Raw genomic sequence first — 20,169 nt, forward strand, 5'->3', positions numbered from 1 at the left:
TTAAGTATGCATTTGATATCATCGAGCTATAACCCAAAAAGAGTTGTTGTCTAAACAGCAACAACAAAACAAGGAGAGACTCAAGGGAAGATGCCCGACATCAACTTCCGGCTTCTAGGAATACATGCATCCAAGATGCACCTATGTGAACACATACCCATACTATCAAGCAATACACTTACACAACCCACACACACAAACCTCTTAAGATGTTTTGTTTTCTCCAAATTGAGGTGAATTTTGGTATGTTCAAATGGCCACTGCCAACAGACGTCTCTGTTGAAAGCTGGGATGGTACAGGGCAAGAACAGGGAGACCAGATGCCAGAGATGGTGAAGAACACGGAAGTCCTTCACGTGTTCCTAGTCTATCCCTCAGGATCTTACATTCTAATCTCTCTCTCTTAATATCTATGTAATTTATAACAAGTTAACATCACTCTGCAGTTCTTTCTGGAATCTCTCTCAAGCAACATTTTGGCACTGTGCTGTTGCTGGGAGTGAGGCTCAGCAGTGGAGCGCTTGCCCAGCTGTGGGGTCCATCTCTAACCCCAAGAGATGAGAAGAGCCCATGTTATCATGATTTCCACAGCTCCTTAGCCATCCTTAACATACATGAACTATATCTGCCAGCAGTCCGTTGAGCTTCGGGTATTTCTTCCTTGCGTTTTTCGGGTGCTGAACTTGCGGAAGAACCACCCCGGCAAAGATGGGGCTCTTAGAATAGATATTGTGCAGGTGCGGGGTCAGGTTGCCTGAAACGAGACAAGCGCCCGAGTCATGAAGCTGCCCTCAGTACGAGTCCCATGCCATCCGCCCTTAGCTACTGGTCTGGGGACAAGGAAGAGCACCAGTTTTCATTTTACAGTTGAGAAAAGAACTAAATATGTCATAAAAACAGAGGTTCTAGGCTAGAGACACAGCCCTGTAGTAGAGTGCTTGTGTAGCAAGTGTGAGGCCCTCCAAAAAAAAAAAAAAAAAAAAGGAAGTTTTAAAAACTGAGGTCTCCTCCAGTGAGCTGGAGCAAAATATATACAGCCATAAGGATCCTTCCCTGACCCAACTCTAGGACATGATATAGAATTACCAGCAAAACACTAAAATTAGACATATTTCTTTATCAGTTTAGTTGTCAAGTGGTCATCAGCCTTACAGATCAAGACCTTACTCAAAACAGCTAAAACAGCAAAGTAACTCAGAAGCTAGAGTATCGTGAGGAGCAGTGCTTCTCAGCCTTCCCAACGTGGTTCCTGGTGTGGCGCTATGAGATCCCCGAAGGGGTCACGACCCGCAGGTTGAGGATGGCTGGTGCAGAAGAAAGACGACCAGACGGCAGCCACAGCGTGCAAAGAACTGTGAACGTGAATGGAGCTGACTAGACTCTAGCACCTTTCACCACAGCTAGTAATGCGCCACGGAATACATCTCTTCCTCATTTATGGCTTGGTTTCCTCTGCGAAATGAGAGGGTCACTGTTGTCACTTCCAAGCTCTCTTCTAACACAGTCTCAGAACAGGACTTTTTAAAAGGCACATAAAGGAGACAGGTGCAGTGATGCACTCCTGCAATCCTGGCACTCAGGGAGGCGGAGGCAGGCGGATCTCTGTGAGTTTGAGGCCAGCCTGGTCTACAAAGCAAGTCTAGCCAAGGCTACACAGAGAAACCCTGTCTCGAAAAATAAAAATAAAAAAGGCACATAAAGGGCTGGGGAGATGGTTCAGGGGGTAAGAGCACTTGCTGTTGTTGCAAAGGATCCAGGTTCAAATCCCAGCACCCACACGATGGCTCACTCCAGTGCAGGGGGGGGAGGCTTTGACACCTTTTTCTGCTACGCACACTGTGATGCGCAGACAAAATACCCATACATATAAGTTAAAATAAACTTTTTAAAAGGCATATAGAGTGTGGTGCTTCAAAGCTCTGACTTTTATTAATCTTAACTCCCCTTTAATCAATGTTAATCCAGGTTTTTGCTTTAATGACTGTTCATAGTACCCTCTTCCTCAGGATCCTGCAGTTACATGTTTATGGAGAGTTCCCCAGCACACTTGAGGTTCCTCAAGCCCTTCCTTCAGATTGAAACACCGCGTGTAAGGCTAACAGGCAAAATGGTCAGGAGGTTGTGATGATTAGTGTTGGTGGTCAGCCACTGGGAGGTAGCCTCTGGGTGTGCCCTGGGGAATGACCTTGATCGCATTATTTGGCCTCCTACAGTGGATGGCACTACTCAGTGGCTGGCTCCAGGACTGTAAACACTGAAGAAGGGAGCCCAGCAACGGGAGAGTATTTGTTACTCCAGACCGTGGGTATGAAGGCATCAGGCCCTCAAGCTCTTGCCACTGGGGCTGGTGCTTTCTGACTGACTGTGACCTGGGGCTGTGAGCCAAAATAAACCTGATCTCCTTGAAGCTGCTTCTTCAGGCATTTTATCAGAGCAACAGGAAAAGCCTCTAAGACAGCAGTTAAAACAGATTGTAAGATAGTTAAACTCTTAAGTATTTACTTTTTAAGTTTTACTTTTCAACACCTATTTTATATAAGTTATATAGCAACATGGCTGCCTGCTGTGGCTGTGGTGGTTGTTAATAAGGAAGGTGATTTAAGGGACTGGACAAGATAGCTCAGGGGTTAAGGGCACTCCCTGCTCTTCCAGAGGACCCCAGGTTAGCTCGCAGCACCCACGTCTGGTGGTTTACAGTAGACTGCCTGTTCCTCCAGCTCCAGGAGATCCAACATCTCTGGCCTCTGTGGGCACTGGCACCTAAATGCATATACACACACACACACACATACATACCTGTAATTAAACAAAATAGGCCTTTTCTTAAAAAGAGAAAAATCTGCTGGGAATGGTGGTACATGTCTTTAATTCCAGCACTTGGGAGGCAGAGGCAGGTGGATCTCTGTGAGTTGGAGGCCAGCCTGGTCTACAACACCAGTTCCAGGACAACTAGGGCTACACAGAAAAACCTTGTCTTGAATAATCAAAAAGAAAAAAAAAAGTTGAGCAAATAACTGATTTTCCATCTCCAATACTTTATTGGTTTTTGTTTGTCTTTTTTTTTTTTTTTTTTTTTTTTTTTTTTTTTGAGACAGGGTTTCAGGACTCCCTCTGTAGACCAGGCTAGTCTCCAACTCACAGAGATCCACCTGCCTCTGTTTTGAGAGTGCTGGGATTAATGGTGTGTGCCTCCACTGCCTGGCCTCAGCACATTTAAAAGGCATCTGACTCAGCTTAACTATTAGAACTCCTTAGTAGAAGTGCAAGTAGGGTCAAGTTTTAGTTCTAGAACAGCGTAACTTAGAGAGAAACTGTAGTGCTGGGGTTGGAGATTAACTCAGTGGTGAATACCAATGTACTACTTTCTTTCTTCTTTCTTTCTTTCTTTCTTTCTTTCTTTCTTTCTTTCTTTCTTTCTTTCTTTCTTTTTTTCGAGACAGGGTTACTCTATGTAGCCCCAGCTGTCCTGGACTCGCTTTGTGGACCAGGCTGGCGTTGAACTCAGAGATCCCCTGCCTCTGCCTCCCTGAGTGCTGAGATAACAGGTATGCACCATGACACCCAGCTTGTACTACTTTTCTTAGCACCAACGATTAACATGTGGCTTTGAGTCCCTGCAAAGAAAACATCTTTATCAGCGTGGGCCTCCATCTGCCATCACCCTTCTAGGCAAGGCATTTCTTTAGTGTTCATTCACTGAGCACGAGCAGCAAGCATAACTGATCAGGCAGTGGCTACTTAGACATGTGGCAGTTAATACCTACCTACTTTTATAACTATCTTGTGGAGCAAATCCAAGTCTGAACTGCTAGGCAGGTAGGGATGGCCAGTGGCCATCTCAACGATCATACAGCCCAAAGCCCAGATGTCTACCGGCCTGGAAAAAAAACAAGCAAACAAACAAACAAAAAACCACAGAGTAAATTTCTTTGTCTGACACAAGTATGTCTGATGACTAGTCTAGAAACGTTTTATATAAGATAAAAGCTAAAGAGCTAAATGTTTGCCGCTAGAAGTGGGGAAGGAGAAGAGAAGCAGATGAGCGTGACTGAAGTGTGTGCATGCAAGAAAACGTTCTGACAGATGTCATTATGTTACTCGACTAATGCACCCCAAAAGGGGGAAAAGCCACCAGTGATGGTGCACTGCTTTAATCCCAGCACCAGGGAGGCAGGAACAGGTGGATCTCTGTGGTTTCTGAGGCCAGTTTGTTCTACACACTGAAACCCTGCCTCAAAACCAGGTAGGAATAAAATGGCATTATTTCCAAAATTTCACTGTAGGATATTCGTGGTACTTTTTTTTTTTACACTTTTTTTGTGATACTTTTTTTGAGCCATCTAGAACAGTGCAATCTTAAGAAATCACTATGTTCAGTCTTTATGAAGGAGGTGTCACGTTTTCCAACACACAGGAAGCTTGGCAGATCTGATTTCAACACAGAATCATGGTAAATTATTCCAGAGTCTTTGGTGAGCCGTCGGGACAGCTCAACAGGTCTCTACCTCAGCTGCCACTCACTCTGACAGCCTGAGTTGCATCTCAGGGACCCACAGAGTTGGAAAGAATGGATTCCTACAAGCTGCTCTCTGATCTCTACACACATTCCAGGAGCCCCACCCCTATAAGTAAGTAAAATATGAAATGTTGTAATCTTTGCAGAACATCAGAGGAGGAGACGGCACTGCTCGAGGGTGGCACAGATTAAAGCAAGCATGGGTCCAGTGCAAGGACTCTGCGCTGGCCTCCAGCAGCTGTGGCGATTAAACCCTCCAGTGCCTGCACAGTTGCCAGCAGCACGGGAGCCTCTGCTCTTTGACCAAAGCCAGGCACAGAGGGCAGGATGTCAGGAGTAGAGGAAAAATGACATGCCTGGGAGAAGCCAGGTGGGTTCCCAAAGTATACATACTTTCCATAAGAGGTGTCTTTTAGCACCAGTTCCGGAGCTCTGTACCAGCGTGTGGCCACGTAATCTGTGTAGACATCCCCGGGAGCTAGCGTCCTTGCAAACCCAAAATCACAGAGTTTAGTAACTCCTGACTGGGAGACCAAAATATTCTCGGGTTTTATATCTCGATGGATAATCTAAAAAAGCAAAACCAAAAAATTGATATATTAAGATTTGGCTCCATTTTCTAGAGATTGGAAAACTGTTCAGAGAAAAATCTAACTTGGAGCCCGGCGCGGTGGCGCACGCCTGTGATCCCAGCTTTCAGGGAGGCAGAGGCAGGCGGATCTCTGTGAGTTCAAGGCCAGCTGGTGGACAAAGTGAGTCCAGGACAGCCAAGGCTACACAGAGAAACCCTGTCTCAAAAAAAAAAAAAAAAAAAATCTAACTCACAGATGACAGTGAAGACATTTCCTGACCACAGGTAAAAAGGCACATATTCTCCACTTCAAAATGAAATGAAGCCAGAATGAACACAGTGATAACCCTGAAAGAGTAAATCACACTCTGAGATCAAAGGGACGTCGTGGGGGAAAGTTCAACTTCCCTTTAACTGAGTTGGCACCACTGTCTTTGCAGCCAACCCTCCTGGAGACTGCCTTACATTAACCTGTCCCTGCTTCTCATGTTAAACTGCCTCACATCACCTCTCAATCCTTAACCTTACCGATTTCTTAGTGGGGTTATTTCCAGGCACTCCTCCATTCTGCGGACCTGAGGCTACAGTCTCTTCTTTGCCTAGTTCCTTTCTCTGTCCCTAAAAATTAGGATGTTCTCCTGTGGGCCCCATTCTCAAATATCAAGCTTCCAGACTCTCTTCTCTCCCTCCCTCCCCTTCTGTCTCTCTCCTTTCCTTTCTTCTCCCCCCAACCCCCGGCGCTTTCTCTCTGGTTTTCGTTGTTTTGGTTTTTGGCTGGGTCTCATGTAGTCAAATCTAGCTTTCATCACCTCACTATGTAGGCAAGGATCACTTCACGTTCCTCATCCTAAGGGGTCACAGGCGCATGACCACCCTCTGCTCTGTCTGTGTCTCTCCATAGACCATTATTTCATCCCTTGGTTCTGAAACCACAAACTCATGTTCTTCCCACCTACTGACTGCTCTGTTTCAGTCTCATCACCTCTTTTATTAATATATATTTTTAAAGAATATTCAAGTTTTTTTTATTTGGTTGGTTAGGTTTTTTTGTTTGTTTGTTTGGTTGGTTTGGTTTGGTTTTTTTGAGACAGTGTTTCTCTGCATAGCGCTGGCTGTACTGGAACTCACTCTATAGACAAGGCTGGCCTCGAACTCACAGAGATCCACCTGCCTTTGGCTCCTGAGTAATGGGATTAAAGGCATGTACTACCACCACTGGGGCTAAGAAAATATTTAATTGTCACAAATTATATATATAATTATTAATTACACACATTTTATTAAATGTCTTTTATTAATATATACCAATGAAACTGGGCATGGTGGCACATGCCTTTAATCTCAGCAGTTAAGAGGCTGAGAAATGACGAAATTAGACGCGCTAACAACCTCTTGCCATTTTGCAAAGAGGACTTTAGAATCTACTCTCAGAAAATTTAAATAGCACAATAGTTACTAACTATAGTCACCATGATGTAAAAAACAGTCTTTTGAGCCAGACAGTGACGGTGTACGTCTTTAATCCCAGCACTCAGGAGGCAGAGGCAGAATTCATTTCTATGAGTTAGAGGCCAGCCTGGTCTACGGAGTGAGTTCCAGGCTAGCGAGAGCTACACAGAGAAACCTTGCCTCCAAAAACCAAAAATTACAAATGAATGCACGAATGAAAGAACAACCCTCCCCCAATCTTTTAACCTTACTCCTGTCTGAAATTTGGTAGCCTTTGACAGAAATCGTTCTCCATCTTGTTTTAGATTTCCCATGTAACATGATGTCCTCACCCACGTAGTCCTGGATGACACTATGCCCTCTAAACCAAGTCTCAGCACTGTATATACGGCAAGTCTTCTTTTCTACTCTATTTTCTGTGCCCACTCACCCACAGTGGGACACCTAGACTGACGCCAGGCTTTGCCACAGCGAGCGATAGTGCAGTGACTGGGAACTTGAAAGCATCTCAGAGAAGCTGCTCATTTCCCTTTGCTACATCCAGCTTTAAATCACGGAAGACCCCGAAAGGCCCTGTGAGTCATTCCCCACATCAGTCGGCTGAGGTTTCCCTTTCTCTATATTCTAATCCCTGTCTTTGAAATGGCCATTCCAGCAGTGACTTTCATTGTTGTTTTTAATTTAAATTTCTCTGATGACAGACTTTGAGCATTTCTTCACATACTGTCTACCTTTGAGTACCTGGTCTACTTAAATGTGCTTATTTCCTTTGCTCATTTTAAATCACCCGGTCTACTTACGATTGAGTTCTTTATGGGTTTCTAATTTTCTCCCATTCTGTAAGTCGTTTCTTTTTTTGAACTTACTCCTATTTGAAATATGTTTACGTTTTTTCCTTGGTTAGACAGCAGCTTTTCAGCTTGGTTTCATCTCGTTTATCTTTACTTTATACATGTGCTTTGTGTTCATCTCACACACAAAACAAGGGAACAAACAAAACACTGCCTTTGCCCCACCAGTGTCAGGGAGCTGTTTCCTGCTGTTTCAGTCTCAGGCCTCACATTTAAGTCTTTAGTTTATCCTGAGTTGACTTTGGAATGTGGGTCATAGATTTTAGATTTGGCCTATCACTGTCACATTGACACTTCATTAAAAAACTATATTTCTATATTTCAATTTGGTTAGACTGTCTTTAGTATCCCTCAGCAACGTTTATACTTTTCAGTGTACAGAGATTACGATCTTTTGTCAAGGTTTTCTCAGGTTATATAATATTTTGATGTTATAAATGGCATTTTTTTTACTTTAGGCAGGGTCTCATGTATTCTACCCACAATGTAGCCAAGGTTGATGCTGAATTTCTGATTCTCCTGCTTCGACCTCCCAAGTGCTGGGATTTCAGGGGTGTGCCACGCCACCACATTCCCATTTGACCTGCAGATCAAGCCCAGAGCTACATGCAAGTATTCTCCCAATTAAGCCACATTGCCCAGCTCATGAATTGCACCCAAAAATTCTGATTTCGGATTATTTGTTGCTAATGCATAGGAAAACAATAGATTTGGGAATGTTCATCTTGTATCCTACAACCTAGAAAATTTGCTGTGAGAATTCTCTAGGTAAATGAACAAGTTGTGTGTGAATAGACAGTGTACTTCACTTAAGTCAAAAATGCTGCCATGTCATTGCTACAATAGCTACAATAAAAGTGACAGTCACAGGGCTGGAATGCAACTCCACGGTCCAGGCTTCACCCAGCATGCAGGAGACCCTGGGCCAGAGCTCCAGCAACAAAACCCAAAAATGATAATGTCACTTTGGAAAACAACTTGGCAGCTTCTTTAGAACAGCAACCACCACCAAAATAAATAAAACAAAGCTTTATGACAACAGGATTCATAAAGCCTAAACTAGAAGTAAGATAAATGTCCACCAGCCCGTGTATGCTGCATCAGCATCTGACAGAATGGAGGGCCAATGCATGTCCCGATGAAGCTGACTCCAGGAACTCGGTACAAGGGTGGAGAAAGCCATATGCAAGGCTGCTCACTGTATGATTTCACTTATAAGAAATTTCCCGAAAAGGCCTATCCATAAACACAAAGCAAGTTAGTTATTGACTGCCTGGAGCTGAGGAATGAGTCCAGAGAGAAATAGAAAACACTGATTTCTATAATTGTCCCATTATTTTAAATGTCCCATTTGTAAACAGCACTCAGTAACTCGGTAGACAGGTTCCCAGCAAGCCAACGCCGTACTTTCTGAACAGCCTGTAAATCAGCTTATTTATTCCTTTTGTTAGCGCAGAGCACAGGTGTAAGACAGTGGGTGTCAGGACATTCCTTTGTTTTCTGAGACAGGGTCTTACTTTGAAGAGCTGGCTGTCCTGAAATTCACTATATGGACCAGGCGGAGGTCTGCCTGCCGCTGCCTCCTAACCATGGGAACTGAAGGTGAGCACCGCCACGGGTGGCCCGTGACACTCTGTGCTAAAATGGCGTTCCTTTATTTAGTGTGTGTGTGAAAGAGGAGATGAGAGGACAGCAGAGTCATGTGCAGCAAGCATAGCTATCCACTGAGATTTTTCTTTCTTTCCTTTTTTTTTTTTTCCTTCAAGACAGGGTTTCTCTGTGTAACTGCGGCTGTCCTGGAACTCACTCTGTAGACCAGGCTGCCTCTGAACTCACAGAGTTCCACCTGTCTCTGCCTCCGGAGTGCTGAGATTAAAGGAGTGCGCCACCACCTCCTGGCTGACTTTTCTTTTAAAATGTTTATACACTTTATTTTGTGTGCGTGTGTGTGCACGCTGGAAAAAAACAAAAACAAAAAACCTCCCATCCAGGGCAGCTGTACGATCACGTCTGCTTCCTGGTCCCTAAAGCTGACTTCATTAATGCCATTCTGTGAGGTCCCCGCTCAGGTTGACTTCCACCTTACAGTGGCAGCCTGTGCACATGTCACTTGTCTAATGAATTCCTAGCTACATTTCAAAACCAGATACGTTAGCTGTACCTCATCTTCAGACTCCTAGTTTGGCTCACACTCCATGCTGGCACAATGCATTACAGTTTCCTGGTACCTGGAGTTTGTGTGGGGGAATCACCTTCCATCTAATGGCCTATTTGGTAGTAAAGTGAGTGAGGTAAGGTTTGTCATTTTACAGACAAGAAAGGGAAGCTTAAGAAGACTGAATCTTGCCAAGCATTGTGGGACACATCTTTAGTCCTTACACTCTGGAGGCAGAGGCAGGCAGATCTCTGTGAGTTTCAGGCCAGCCTGGTCTACAGAGTCAGTTCTAAGGCAGTCAGAACTATGTGAGAGACCCTGCCTTAAAGTAAACAAGCAAAACAAAGAATGTTACATCTCCAGGATACAGAATCATGGGGATGTCAACTCTAGACCCACAAAACGTGTGAGTTTTCAGAGATAACTTGTGGTGAAAACAGTGATTTCAAAGACTATACATGCTGTTTCATTCTGGGACAGGGTCTCATCATGTAGCCCTGGCTGGCCTGCCTTAGCCTGCTGAGTGCAAATGTGCATCTTAGGCCCAGCTCTCTGTCCAGGGGTTCACACGATGATTCTAGTGCTCTGAAGGCTACAGCAGAAAGATCTGGAACTTTAGGTTAGCCTGAGACATATGCTGCGTTTGGGATTAGCCTGGGTTACCTACTGAGAACCTTGTCTCAAAAACAAACAAACAAAAAACAAAATAAAGTAAAACAAGCCTAATGGTGGTAGCGTTCAGCTTTAACCCCAGCACTCAGGAGACAGAGGCAGGTGGATTTCTGAGTTTGTGGCCAGCTTGGCCTCAAGTTCCAGGACAGCCAGGGCTACACAGAGAAATCCTGTCTTGAAAACCAAATAAATAAATAAATAAATAAATAGTAAAATAAAACAATTTTTAAAGATTTTACTACTTTTTCCTAGATATGTAATTTATCCCTATTTCCTGTCTGTATGTACTTTTCCAGAAAGTACAGCCATCTGAAAAAATAAAGTGTCAAATAAAAACTGAGCTAGACTGGGCTTGGTGGCACACGCCTTTAATCCCAGCATCCGGTCAAAAAAGCAAGAAGGACTTCATGAATTAAAGGCCAGCCTGCTCTACACAGCAGGTTTCAGGACAGCCAGGACTAAACAGAGACACCACATCTCAAAAAACTGCTGAGGTATGTTACTACTTAAATACTACTGACGTCAGAACTAGAAATCAGAACGGTTAGGCCTTTTTCTCCAGTTTTTTTTATAGGCTGAGTGAAGGGACACTTTGCTCTACCTTCTTCCCTCTGACTTGCCATTCCCTGGGCAAACATCCACCTCCTGACCCCAAACTTCCCTTCATTTAAGGGAGCCTCCATGAAAGCACAGCTCTGATTTGCAAACTTTTCATGCATTTTCTCAGAGATGGTCCTCCGTGATTCCTTTAAACCAAATCACTGATGCTACTTTCAGCATCTGCCATTGGTTGGATACGAAGGATCCCCTGCAAAAAGGCTCACTGAAGGGTCTATCTCCACTGCTGCTGCGGTCGGGGGTGGCTCAGAGACCTGTAGGCAGCTGTCCAGCTAGAGGAAGTGGGGCACTGGGGCATGTCCTTGGGGGAATATACCTTGTCTGGGGCCCTTTCTATTTTTGTCCCTTTCCTACCATGAGACAAGCCGATTGCCCTGTGCTCCTGCAGCCCTGATGCTCGAAGAGAATTATGGGCTGAAACCTCCAAAATCGTGAGGCAAAACAAATAATTGCTCCCTTTAAGTTATCCTCACAGTAGTTTGGTCACAGCTGATGGGAAACGGATGGCACCTCAGACTCAGTCTACCTTATAGTTACAATTACTTAGTCCTCGATAAATGCTTTTGGGTCCTGCAAATAAACTGAAAGGCAAGACCCCCCCCTTTCCTGTTTTCAGGATGTCTGTTAGTGTGCAGAGAAAATGTTAATGGCCTTCATAAAAACAGAACTATTCAAATGGCACTTGCGAGGCATGCTGGCCCGGCTGGGCTCTTTCTGAGGCACTTACATTATTATTGTGCAGGTAGTCGATGGCGCGAAGGATCTGGAACAGGTACTTTCTCAGTCGCTTACTCTCTAGTCCGTGACAGTAATGCTGTAATTCATCTAAGACTGTGTGGTCAATAAACTCAAACACCAAATGGATTTTCTTTTTTTGTTTAAAAACATCAATCAGATTGACCAGGTTTTCGTGCCGAAATTGCTATTGACAAAAAGAAACAAGAGTTGTATGTAAAACTATTGCAAACAGTAATTCATGCAGACACCTATATATTTTTTGAAAAGAAATGAAAACAGCTTCAGCTTTTACAGAGAGATCTCTACTGATCTGGCATGTTCTCAATGTGTCAACGTTACCGTTAAGTGATTTCTTTCTCCCTGTGGAAAAAGGTGAGACATGTTGCCATCTGATGGCCAATTAAAATAATTTAGACCTAATGTACCACAATGCAATGAGAAATGTTTTGCTATCTTTTAATTTGGTTTGTACTTAACACATGAAATTTAAAAGGACTTTATGGGTGGGGGCATGGTGGCATGGGCCTTTACTCCCGGCAATTGGGAGACAGTGACAGGCCAATCTCTGTGAGTTCAATGCCAGCCTGGTCTACATAGGGAGTTCCAGGGACCCAGTCTCAAACAAACACACACACACACACACACACACACACACACACACACACACACAAACCGACTAAAATAAAATGGGCCCTGTTTCATGTTGCTTGTTTTTGTAGTTGTTCTTATTTTGACTTTTAGAGACAAGTGTATTCCAGGCTATCTAGAACTCAACACCTTTCTATTTCAGCCTCTGGAAGGCCAAGTGCTGGGATTACAGATATAAGACCCACATTGAAACTGCAGTTGCTTTGTTTTCTGGAAACAGAACTTGGGATCGCCTCATTATACTTAGCCTCTAAAGTCCTCGTGTTTTCAAATGAGCATGGACTTTTCCAGTCTTCAGTCTATGTGAGAGTGTTGGTCTGCATGTATACGTGTGATTCATGTGCTTGCCTTGTCCCACAGACAGCAGGAGAGGGTGATGTCGCACCCCTGCAACTGGAGTTAAGGATGGTTGCGAACTACCACGCCGGTGCTGGGAACCGAACCCAGGTCCTCTGCAAGAACAAGTGCTCTTAACCACTGAGCATCTCTCCAGTTCAAGCACAGACTTCAACATCATTAAGATGTGCTATAAATTTATACAACTTATTCCCTAGTTTTGGTCTTAAACTCTATATAGAATAAACCATAAGTTATAGAGGTCATTTGTGAGTCCACTTGATGATCAAGAATATCAAAATGTTTGAGAAACCCCCAAACATGTGAAGTAATTTATAACCCTAGAAATGATATAAATATGCAAATAATTATGGTACTTTTATTCACTGTCTAGTCTATAATTCTACTAAACAACAAAACACCCTTTGTCTCAGCTACTTGGGAAGCTGAAACAGGAAGATGAGTCCGAGGCCAGCCTAGGCAATACAATGAGACCCTCATTTCATATAAACAAAAATTAAATAAGTACTTTTCAAAACAAAACAAAAAATATTTTTGTCCTGGTATCAACCATGGTCAAAACTAATTTTAAGGAGCTGGAAAGATGGCTTAGTGGGAAGGTGCTTGGCACGCACACACAGGACCTGAGGTGTCATCCCCAGCAGTCACAGACAAGCCAGGTGCGGCAGTGGGCACCTGTACCTAGCACTGAGTGAGGTGGAGATGGGTGGGTGGAGAGGGCGGCTCGCTGATCGGCCAGTCTGCTTAGTCATTGAGCTCCAGAGTCAGTGAGAGACCCTGGGTCAAAAACACAAGGGCCAGGAATCAGACGCCTGACCTCTGACCTCCAGGGACACATGCACGCCTAAACATACACTCCACACAAACACACACAAAATAAATGCTATTAAATATTTAAAAAGAATTTTAAAATGACAGAAAATTACTGTGTGTTAGCACAGGAAACAAATGAAGCTTAATATTTTATGTACCTTTTCTATTTTTAAACCAATGATTCCCCACTACAATCAATTCTAAAATATTTAACCATTTTTAAATTAATGAAAATATTAATTTGGATAAAAATTTATCTAATTTTAGTATTAGATTCACTAACAAACTATAATTTTTGTTGTTGTTGTTTTGGAGACAGGGTTTCCCTGTGGAATAGCCCTGGCTGTCCTGGACTCGCTTTGTAGAAAAGGCTGGCCTCGTACTCACTCACAGAAATCTACCTGCCTCTTCCTCCCTAGTGCTGGGATTAAAAAAGTGCACCACCACGCCTGGCACAAACTATAATTTTTTAAATTGCTCTTATTCTAGTTTTCTACTTCCCTGTGAGAGAGACCAAAATCCTTGAAACATGACTAGTAGAAAATTGTGCCAAAATATAATGCCAGATTCCTTCATCTTTGCTCTCAGTTTTGCTGTTTAGCAAAAAGCCCCAGTGCGGTGCTGAGGCACTGAAACTCTGGCAACAGTGAAGAGACAGTGAGGGCTGCCGTGCTCTGGAACACCACATGAGTGGCCCGCCTAGGAAAACTACTGGCTTTCCATCCAGTCTTTGTTTTATTTTATATTTTATAGGTATATTTATTTTATGTGTATGGAACTGGAGTTAAAGATGATTGTGAGCCACCATATGGGTGCTGGGAATCAAACCCAGGTCTCCTGCAAGATCAAGTGCTTTTAACAGTTGAGCCATCTCACCAGCCCTCAGTCTATTTTACAGCAGTGGAGGCAGTGAGAAAGCAGTCAGCACAGCAGGAAGCCAGGTGGTGGCGCACACCTTCGATCCCGGCACCTGGGAGGCAGAGGCAGGTGAATCTCTTTGGGTTGAAGGCCAGCCTGGTCTACAGAGTGAGTTGCAGCACGGCAAGGATACCCAGGGAAACGTATTTGTGCCTGCAGGCCAGAAGAGGGCACCAGATCTCATCACTGTAGATAGTTATGAGCCACCATAGGGTTGCTGGGAATTGAACTCAGGACCTCGGGAAGAGCAGCCAGTGCTCTTATCTCCCCAGCCCCAAGGGAAGTTAACTTTGAATGTATTTAATTATATTTTTTTCTATTACCAGACATGTCCACAGATATTCTAACTGCTCTATCAGTAATTTAATCGGATTCTAAAATGTAGTTAAAATTGAGTTATTTGGACAATCATTTTAGGTTAAGAATATTAACAAATACAAGATAACTCTTATTAGATTATGTTAAACTGAAAAGTAGGGTGTGGTTGCACCTGCCTGTAATCCCAGGACTCCAGGAGCTGAGGCAGAAGAAGGAAGAGTTAGAAGCCAGCCTGGCCCACACAGAGTCCCAGGCTCGTCTGGACTATGCAGTAAAATTTTGTGTAAAAAGAAGGAAGGGGATGCCTGGAGAGATGAAGCAGTGATTAAGAGCACTGGCTGCTCTTCCAGAGGACTCTTAGATTTATTCACTATGTTATGTGTATGAGTTTACTTTCATGTATATCCATACACCAGATGCATGCTTGATGTCCAGGGAAGTCAGAAGAGAAAAAGCAGATCCCACTCTAGGAACTGAACCCAGGTCCTCTGGAAAAGACACAGATGATCTTAACTGTGAGTCAACTCTCCAGCCCCCAGGGTTCTGGTCACTGAACCCACAGGCTCACGGTCATCTGGAACTCCATTTTCAGGGACTATGACACCCTCTTCTGGCCTCTTTGGGCACTACATGCAGGCAAAACACCCATACATATAATGCAAAACTTTTTTAAGTCTAAAAATGTTTTAAAGAAAGGCAGGGAGGGAAAGCAACTAGGCCAGCCCACAGAAAGTGAGAGTAGTTGAAAGTATCTTGCTAATGGCATCACATACCTATTAAAGGAATTCATTAGGCAAAGGTAGGCAGATATCTCTCTGTAAGTTAGAGGTTGGTCTGTCCTACACACAAGTTCTAGGGCACCTCGCGCTACATAGTGAGACCTGTCTTTAAAAACAACAACAAAAAAATGTTTTCAAGTTCATCTTCGTATTCTTGTCACTATTGGTTACTTTTAAAAAAATTAAACAGGGGCTGAAGCTGGTGTAGAGTTGGTAGAGTACTGTCTAGCATGCATGAAACGCTGGGTTTGATCCCTGGCACCACATAAAACTGGGTGTGTGGATGGCTCAGAGGGTAAAGGCACTTGCTGTCAAGCCTGACGTGAGTTCAATCCTTGAGAGCCTTCCAATTTCTGCAAGTTACCCTGTGTCCTCTCCATGTGTGCTGTTGCTGTGTGTGTGTGTGTGTGTGTGTGTGTGTGTGTGCGTGTGTGTGCGCGCGTGCGCGCGCAGTGGTAAAATGGAATTTAAAAATGTAAACGAAACAAGCATGGTGTTGCATGCAACCTCAGCACTGGGGAGGAGTGGAGGCAGGCTGCTCAGATGTTCGAAGCCATTACCTCCTAATTTGATTTCTCATCTAAGGAGCACAAATTGCCTGACAGTGTTTCGTTTCATCGGGCAGGGACTGGTGTCTCTCAAAGTACAAAACCATAGTATCTTTACTAACCTTTAATTTCCCTTCACACAGTCTAGAGAGAGAGCAGCTCTGACTGTCCACAGGTGCTAGCATGGTATTCTATTCAGAACCAAACCAGATTTATATTACCTAACACAGATAAAAAGAAAAAAAATATTTTGTACCAGATAAATATGGGCAAGAATAGCTGTACTCTTCACATGAGACACCTAGACTCCACTCTCAAGGCAAGAAACCTCAGTGCACCTAGATAGAGTAAATAGAGCATTTGTATTTGGAGGCTCCTTTTTCAGCTTCAGTCTCTAGTTTTGGTCCAGACTCCAAGGAATGTTCACTCACTTCTCATCTCCTCAGTTCTTTGCCCCAGTAGACCTAGCACGCCTGCAGGGTCCTGATCTCTCCCGGTGCTGCTGCTGTTTTAGAAGCCCGATAACCTCTAGTTAATATTCCTGTCACCTCCAAGGGACCAACGTCATCTAAAACTGGGCTGGTTCTCAGCTTCCCATCCGGCTGCGGCATTCTCTGACTCCTGTCTATGCTTCTACATCCATTTACACTGCCGAAATCTAAAAAAGGGCTCATGATGTTAGGCCAATTTCCGAATTAAATGCTCATCAGACCCCCTTAGTTCTCAGTCTTCTAATGCATTCTACAGACCACTGTTAGATTAACACTTAACAGGGATTTTTTTTTTTTTTACAATTAACTCAAATCTTGACTTTCCATCTCTCTTTTGTTTGTTTTTGTTTTTAAGAGACAAGGTTTCTGTATAGCGTTGGTCACTTTCCATCTCTTAAAAAAATCAGGGTTGTGTTTTTGAGATGGTGTCATGTATCCCAAGCTGGCTCGGAACTCAACATGTAGCAAAGGATGGTGATAGGACTGCATACGCTAAATTTTATGTGGTGCTGGGGATCAAACCCAGGGCTTCAGGCACGCTTGGCAAGCACCCTAACTCTGATTATAAAGTCTACTTCCAATTTACTGCACTAGTCACAGTTCTAATTCTATACAAGAAACTCATAGACAAGTATCTGATCTTTTCCTTTCCACTCTTGCTCTGTCCTGTTTTAGCCTTTCTGAGCTTAATGCTGCTCCCTTAATCTGGAGATAATCGTTATTATCTCCATCCTACCCAAATGCTACACTTCACTCAAGAACAAGTACATACCCTGTTTTCTATAAGAATCTGCGGAATTGAATATTAACCATTATGAAAACAAGCAAAAATCCCGTGTGGGTATGTGATTATGTGCACAATCCTGCAGGTGCCCCTGAAAAGCCAGAAGTGGGTGTGGGATGCCTGGGAGCTAGAGCTGCAGGCAGCTGTGGGCCTCCTGATGTGGGGTGGAACTGATTCTGGTCCTCTACAAGGGCAGTAAGTGCTCTCAGCCACAGAGCCATCCACCCCTCTGAACCACTGGCCCAGATGAGCCACTCCTGCCTAGTTATGTCATTAAGGAACATTTTCCCCCCTAGACAGGGTTTCTCTATATAACAGCCCTGACTGCCTCTGTAAACCAGGCTGGCCTTAAACTCATGGTGATTCCACCTGCCTCTGCTTCCCAAGTGCTGTGATGCTGGGCAAGGAACACTTTACTTGTTTTTTTCTGGATTTATTATTTATACAGTGTTCTGTCTGCATGTATGCTTGCACGCTAGATGAGGGCACCAGATCTCACTATAGATGGTTGTGAGCCACCATGTGGTTGCTGGGAATTGAACTCAGGACCCCTGGAAGCTCAGCCGGTGTTCTTAACCTCTTAACCTCTAAACCATCTCTCCAGCCCCCTTTTCACTCCTTTCTAATCTTACCTTCTTCCACAATCCCTTGTACAAAGCAGATACCTTTATTGTTGTTATACCTTAATAGTTTTGAATGAGTTCACAATATTAGCATAACTATATCAAAGAATAAATCTTTGATAATCTTACATCATTAATTCTTTTATCAAAGCACACAAATCTTGTATCACTAAAAAGAGTACAGACTGTAGATAATGAGGGCTTCTCTATGACGGGTCTTAGTTTATCTGTTAATGGAAATATTCTTTCATACACTTAATTTTTACTCCATAACAATTTCTCTTTTGACTTAACACCATCAAGGCAAAAGACGATGGGTGTTGTAATACAGATCTGTAAATCTCAGCACTGAAAGAAATAAGAGTTCCATGCTAGCCTGGGCATCATAGCAAGATGGGTCTCAATGGGAAAAAAATATATATATGTATGTATAATAAAAGGCAAAAGAAGCAAACCTTTAGAAACTTTATTTCTCTCGTTGCAATTTTGTTGACAGATTTTTCTGGTTTCTCATAGAATATCTTAATGGCCACTATCCGCCCAGTATCCTTATGTTTGCATTTCATGACCGTTCCGTAACTTCCCTCTCCCACTTTTCCAAGGGTTTCATACATCTCCATTTTGAAGCCTGGCTTCTACTTCACAGAAATAAAGAAAGAAAATGTTAAACGTTCACGCTTTCGCTCATTCAGGCTGGATAATGCATAGCGTCGATAACCCGATACTTTTGGACATAAGAACAAAACTAGGAGTGCTGTCTACAGCAGAGCAGAGCCTGTTCGTGGGACCTCTTCGGTTGTCTGAGACGCTCCAACGTCTCCAGGTTTTACCAGGACAGGATGCCCTGCATTAATCTAGCATTTTGTGTAGACGGGAACTGAGAGGTTAAAAGGGAAGTCTGACACGCCTTTAGCTGAGGAATCCTTTTGGAACACGGGATTAAGAAATTTAGATTTCAGAAACCAGCAATGACAACGGAAGCCAAGATAAACAGTCCCTCCACCAAACACTGCGGGTGCCTCGTTACAGGGCACGGTGCACCGAGCGTGGGGACCTCGCCCCTGCAGTCCCACCCACCCTCTCCCCAGACCCACAGTGAGCAGCCCCCACCCGAGCCGAGCGTCCCGCCGTGCTGTCGACCTCGTCCTGAGAGCCGCCGCCGCCTCAGCCCATCCTGCAGTCCCGCCGGCCCGGCTCCGTGAGGTCCCAGCCGGCCACGGGACAGCGCGCCTCCTCCCCGGCTGACCTGGCCGGCTCCCGGCAAGCCGCGTGCCCTAGCAACGGCGCGGGGCGGGGCCGGCCGCGTTCGGACCACAGTACGCAAGACTGGAAATGGCTGGGGTCCCGACCCGGAAGAGAAAGGGGCAAGAAGCGGAAGCTAGGTGCGGCGGGAACGAGGACGCAGCAGGCCCCGGTGCTTGCAGGGGGTGGTGGTGGGAGGGGCGTTTTCATTGCTCACCGAACGCCCTCGAGGGCGCGTCCGCCCTGGAAGAGAGCGTTTGGTCGCCTGGTTGACTGCCCGTCACTTGCTTGTGCTCGGCCCCAAAGAGGCTGACGGTCACAAGCCTAAGGAAGGCTTGTGTGGTGGCTACAGCGCTACCTTAATATTCCACACAGCCGACACCGACCTCAAAGTCGACACTGATCCTTACACTGGGGACAAGGTGGCTCGTGGGCAGAGAGAGGTTATAGCTCAGTGGTAGGCTCAGCATTCACCACTCCCCTGGCTTCTAGCACCAGCTCTGTACACGATCTCGGTATTCCTTCGTGATTTTATTACTCTATTAGTAATTTACTATTAGAAATTACTATTAGAAATTTCTATTAGAAATTACTCTATTAGTAATTTATTTTTTTTGAGACAAGGTCTACTTTGTAGCTCTGGTTGTCCTGGGACCCACCATGTAGCCTAGGCTGGCACTCCCGAGAGATCTTTCCGCCTGCTTGGAGTGCTGTGTTTAAAGGTGTGCGCCATCATGTAGAGCCATGGCAGTTTTAAAAGTGTTCTCACTACCTGTGAAATGCAAAACTTTTTAAACATTTTCCCCCGACTGGACTCTGCCACATAGTGATGTACAAGGACACCTCAGAATGTACATTTAAATATCGTGCAGAGCTTCTTAAAGGCCTCCACTTCCAGAGATCCGGATTTAACTGTAGTAGCAAAACTCGGTCAACGAGATGGCTCAGTAGAAAAAAAAGCTACAAAGCCTTAAAACTTTGAGTTCAATCTCTTGGGCCTACATGGTGGAAAGGGAGAGGCAACTCCACCAAGTTGTCCTCTGACCGATACACACAAATGAGTGTGCACAAGTGTGCT

The 20,169-nt window shown here is 44.3% G+C and overlaps 1 protein-coding gene across 5 annotated transcripts in view; it reads right to left on the minus strand.

The window, feature by feature from the left end:
- Positions 1 to 18,943, minus strand: part of Cdkl3 (cyclin dependent kinase like 3) — a 31,613-nt gene extending 12,670 nt beyond the window's left edge. For 3 of the 5 annotated variants that reach the window (XR_009584455.1, XR_009584458.1, XR_009584457.1), the window contains exons 1-5: positions 18,305 to 18,940; positions 11,560 to 11,754; positions 4,910 to 5,085; positions 3,765 to 3,877; positions 615 to 754 (exon numbers count right to left, since the gene is read on the minus strand). Coding sequence is in view for 2 of the 5 variants with exons in the window: in XM_060363740.1 (XP_060219723.1) it covers positions 615 to 754; positions 3,765 to 3,877; positions 4,910 to 5,085; positions 11,560 to 11,754; positions 18,305 to 18,469 (789 nt within the window). In the remaining 3 variants the exon portion in view is untranslated. Of the gene's footprint in view, positions 1 to 614; positions 755 to 3,764; positions 3,878 to 4,909; positions 5,086 to 11,559; positions 11,755 to 18,304 lie in introns of all 5 variants that reach the window. The other 2 variants (XM_060363740.1, XM_021638899.2) reach the window with 2 other exon arrangements.
- Between the last annotated feature and the right edge of the window lie 1,226 nt (positions 18,944 to 20,169).

Source organism: Meriones unguiculatus, chromosome 11 (genome assembly GCF_030254825.1).
Source record: "Meriones unguiculatus strain TT.TT164.6M chromosome 11, Bangor_MerUng_6.1, whole genome shotgun sequence".
Lineage (NCBI taxonomy): Eukaryota > Metazoa > Chordata > Mammalia > Rodentia > Muridae > Meriones > Meriones unguiculatus.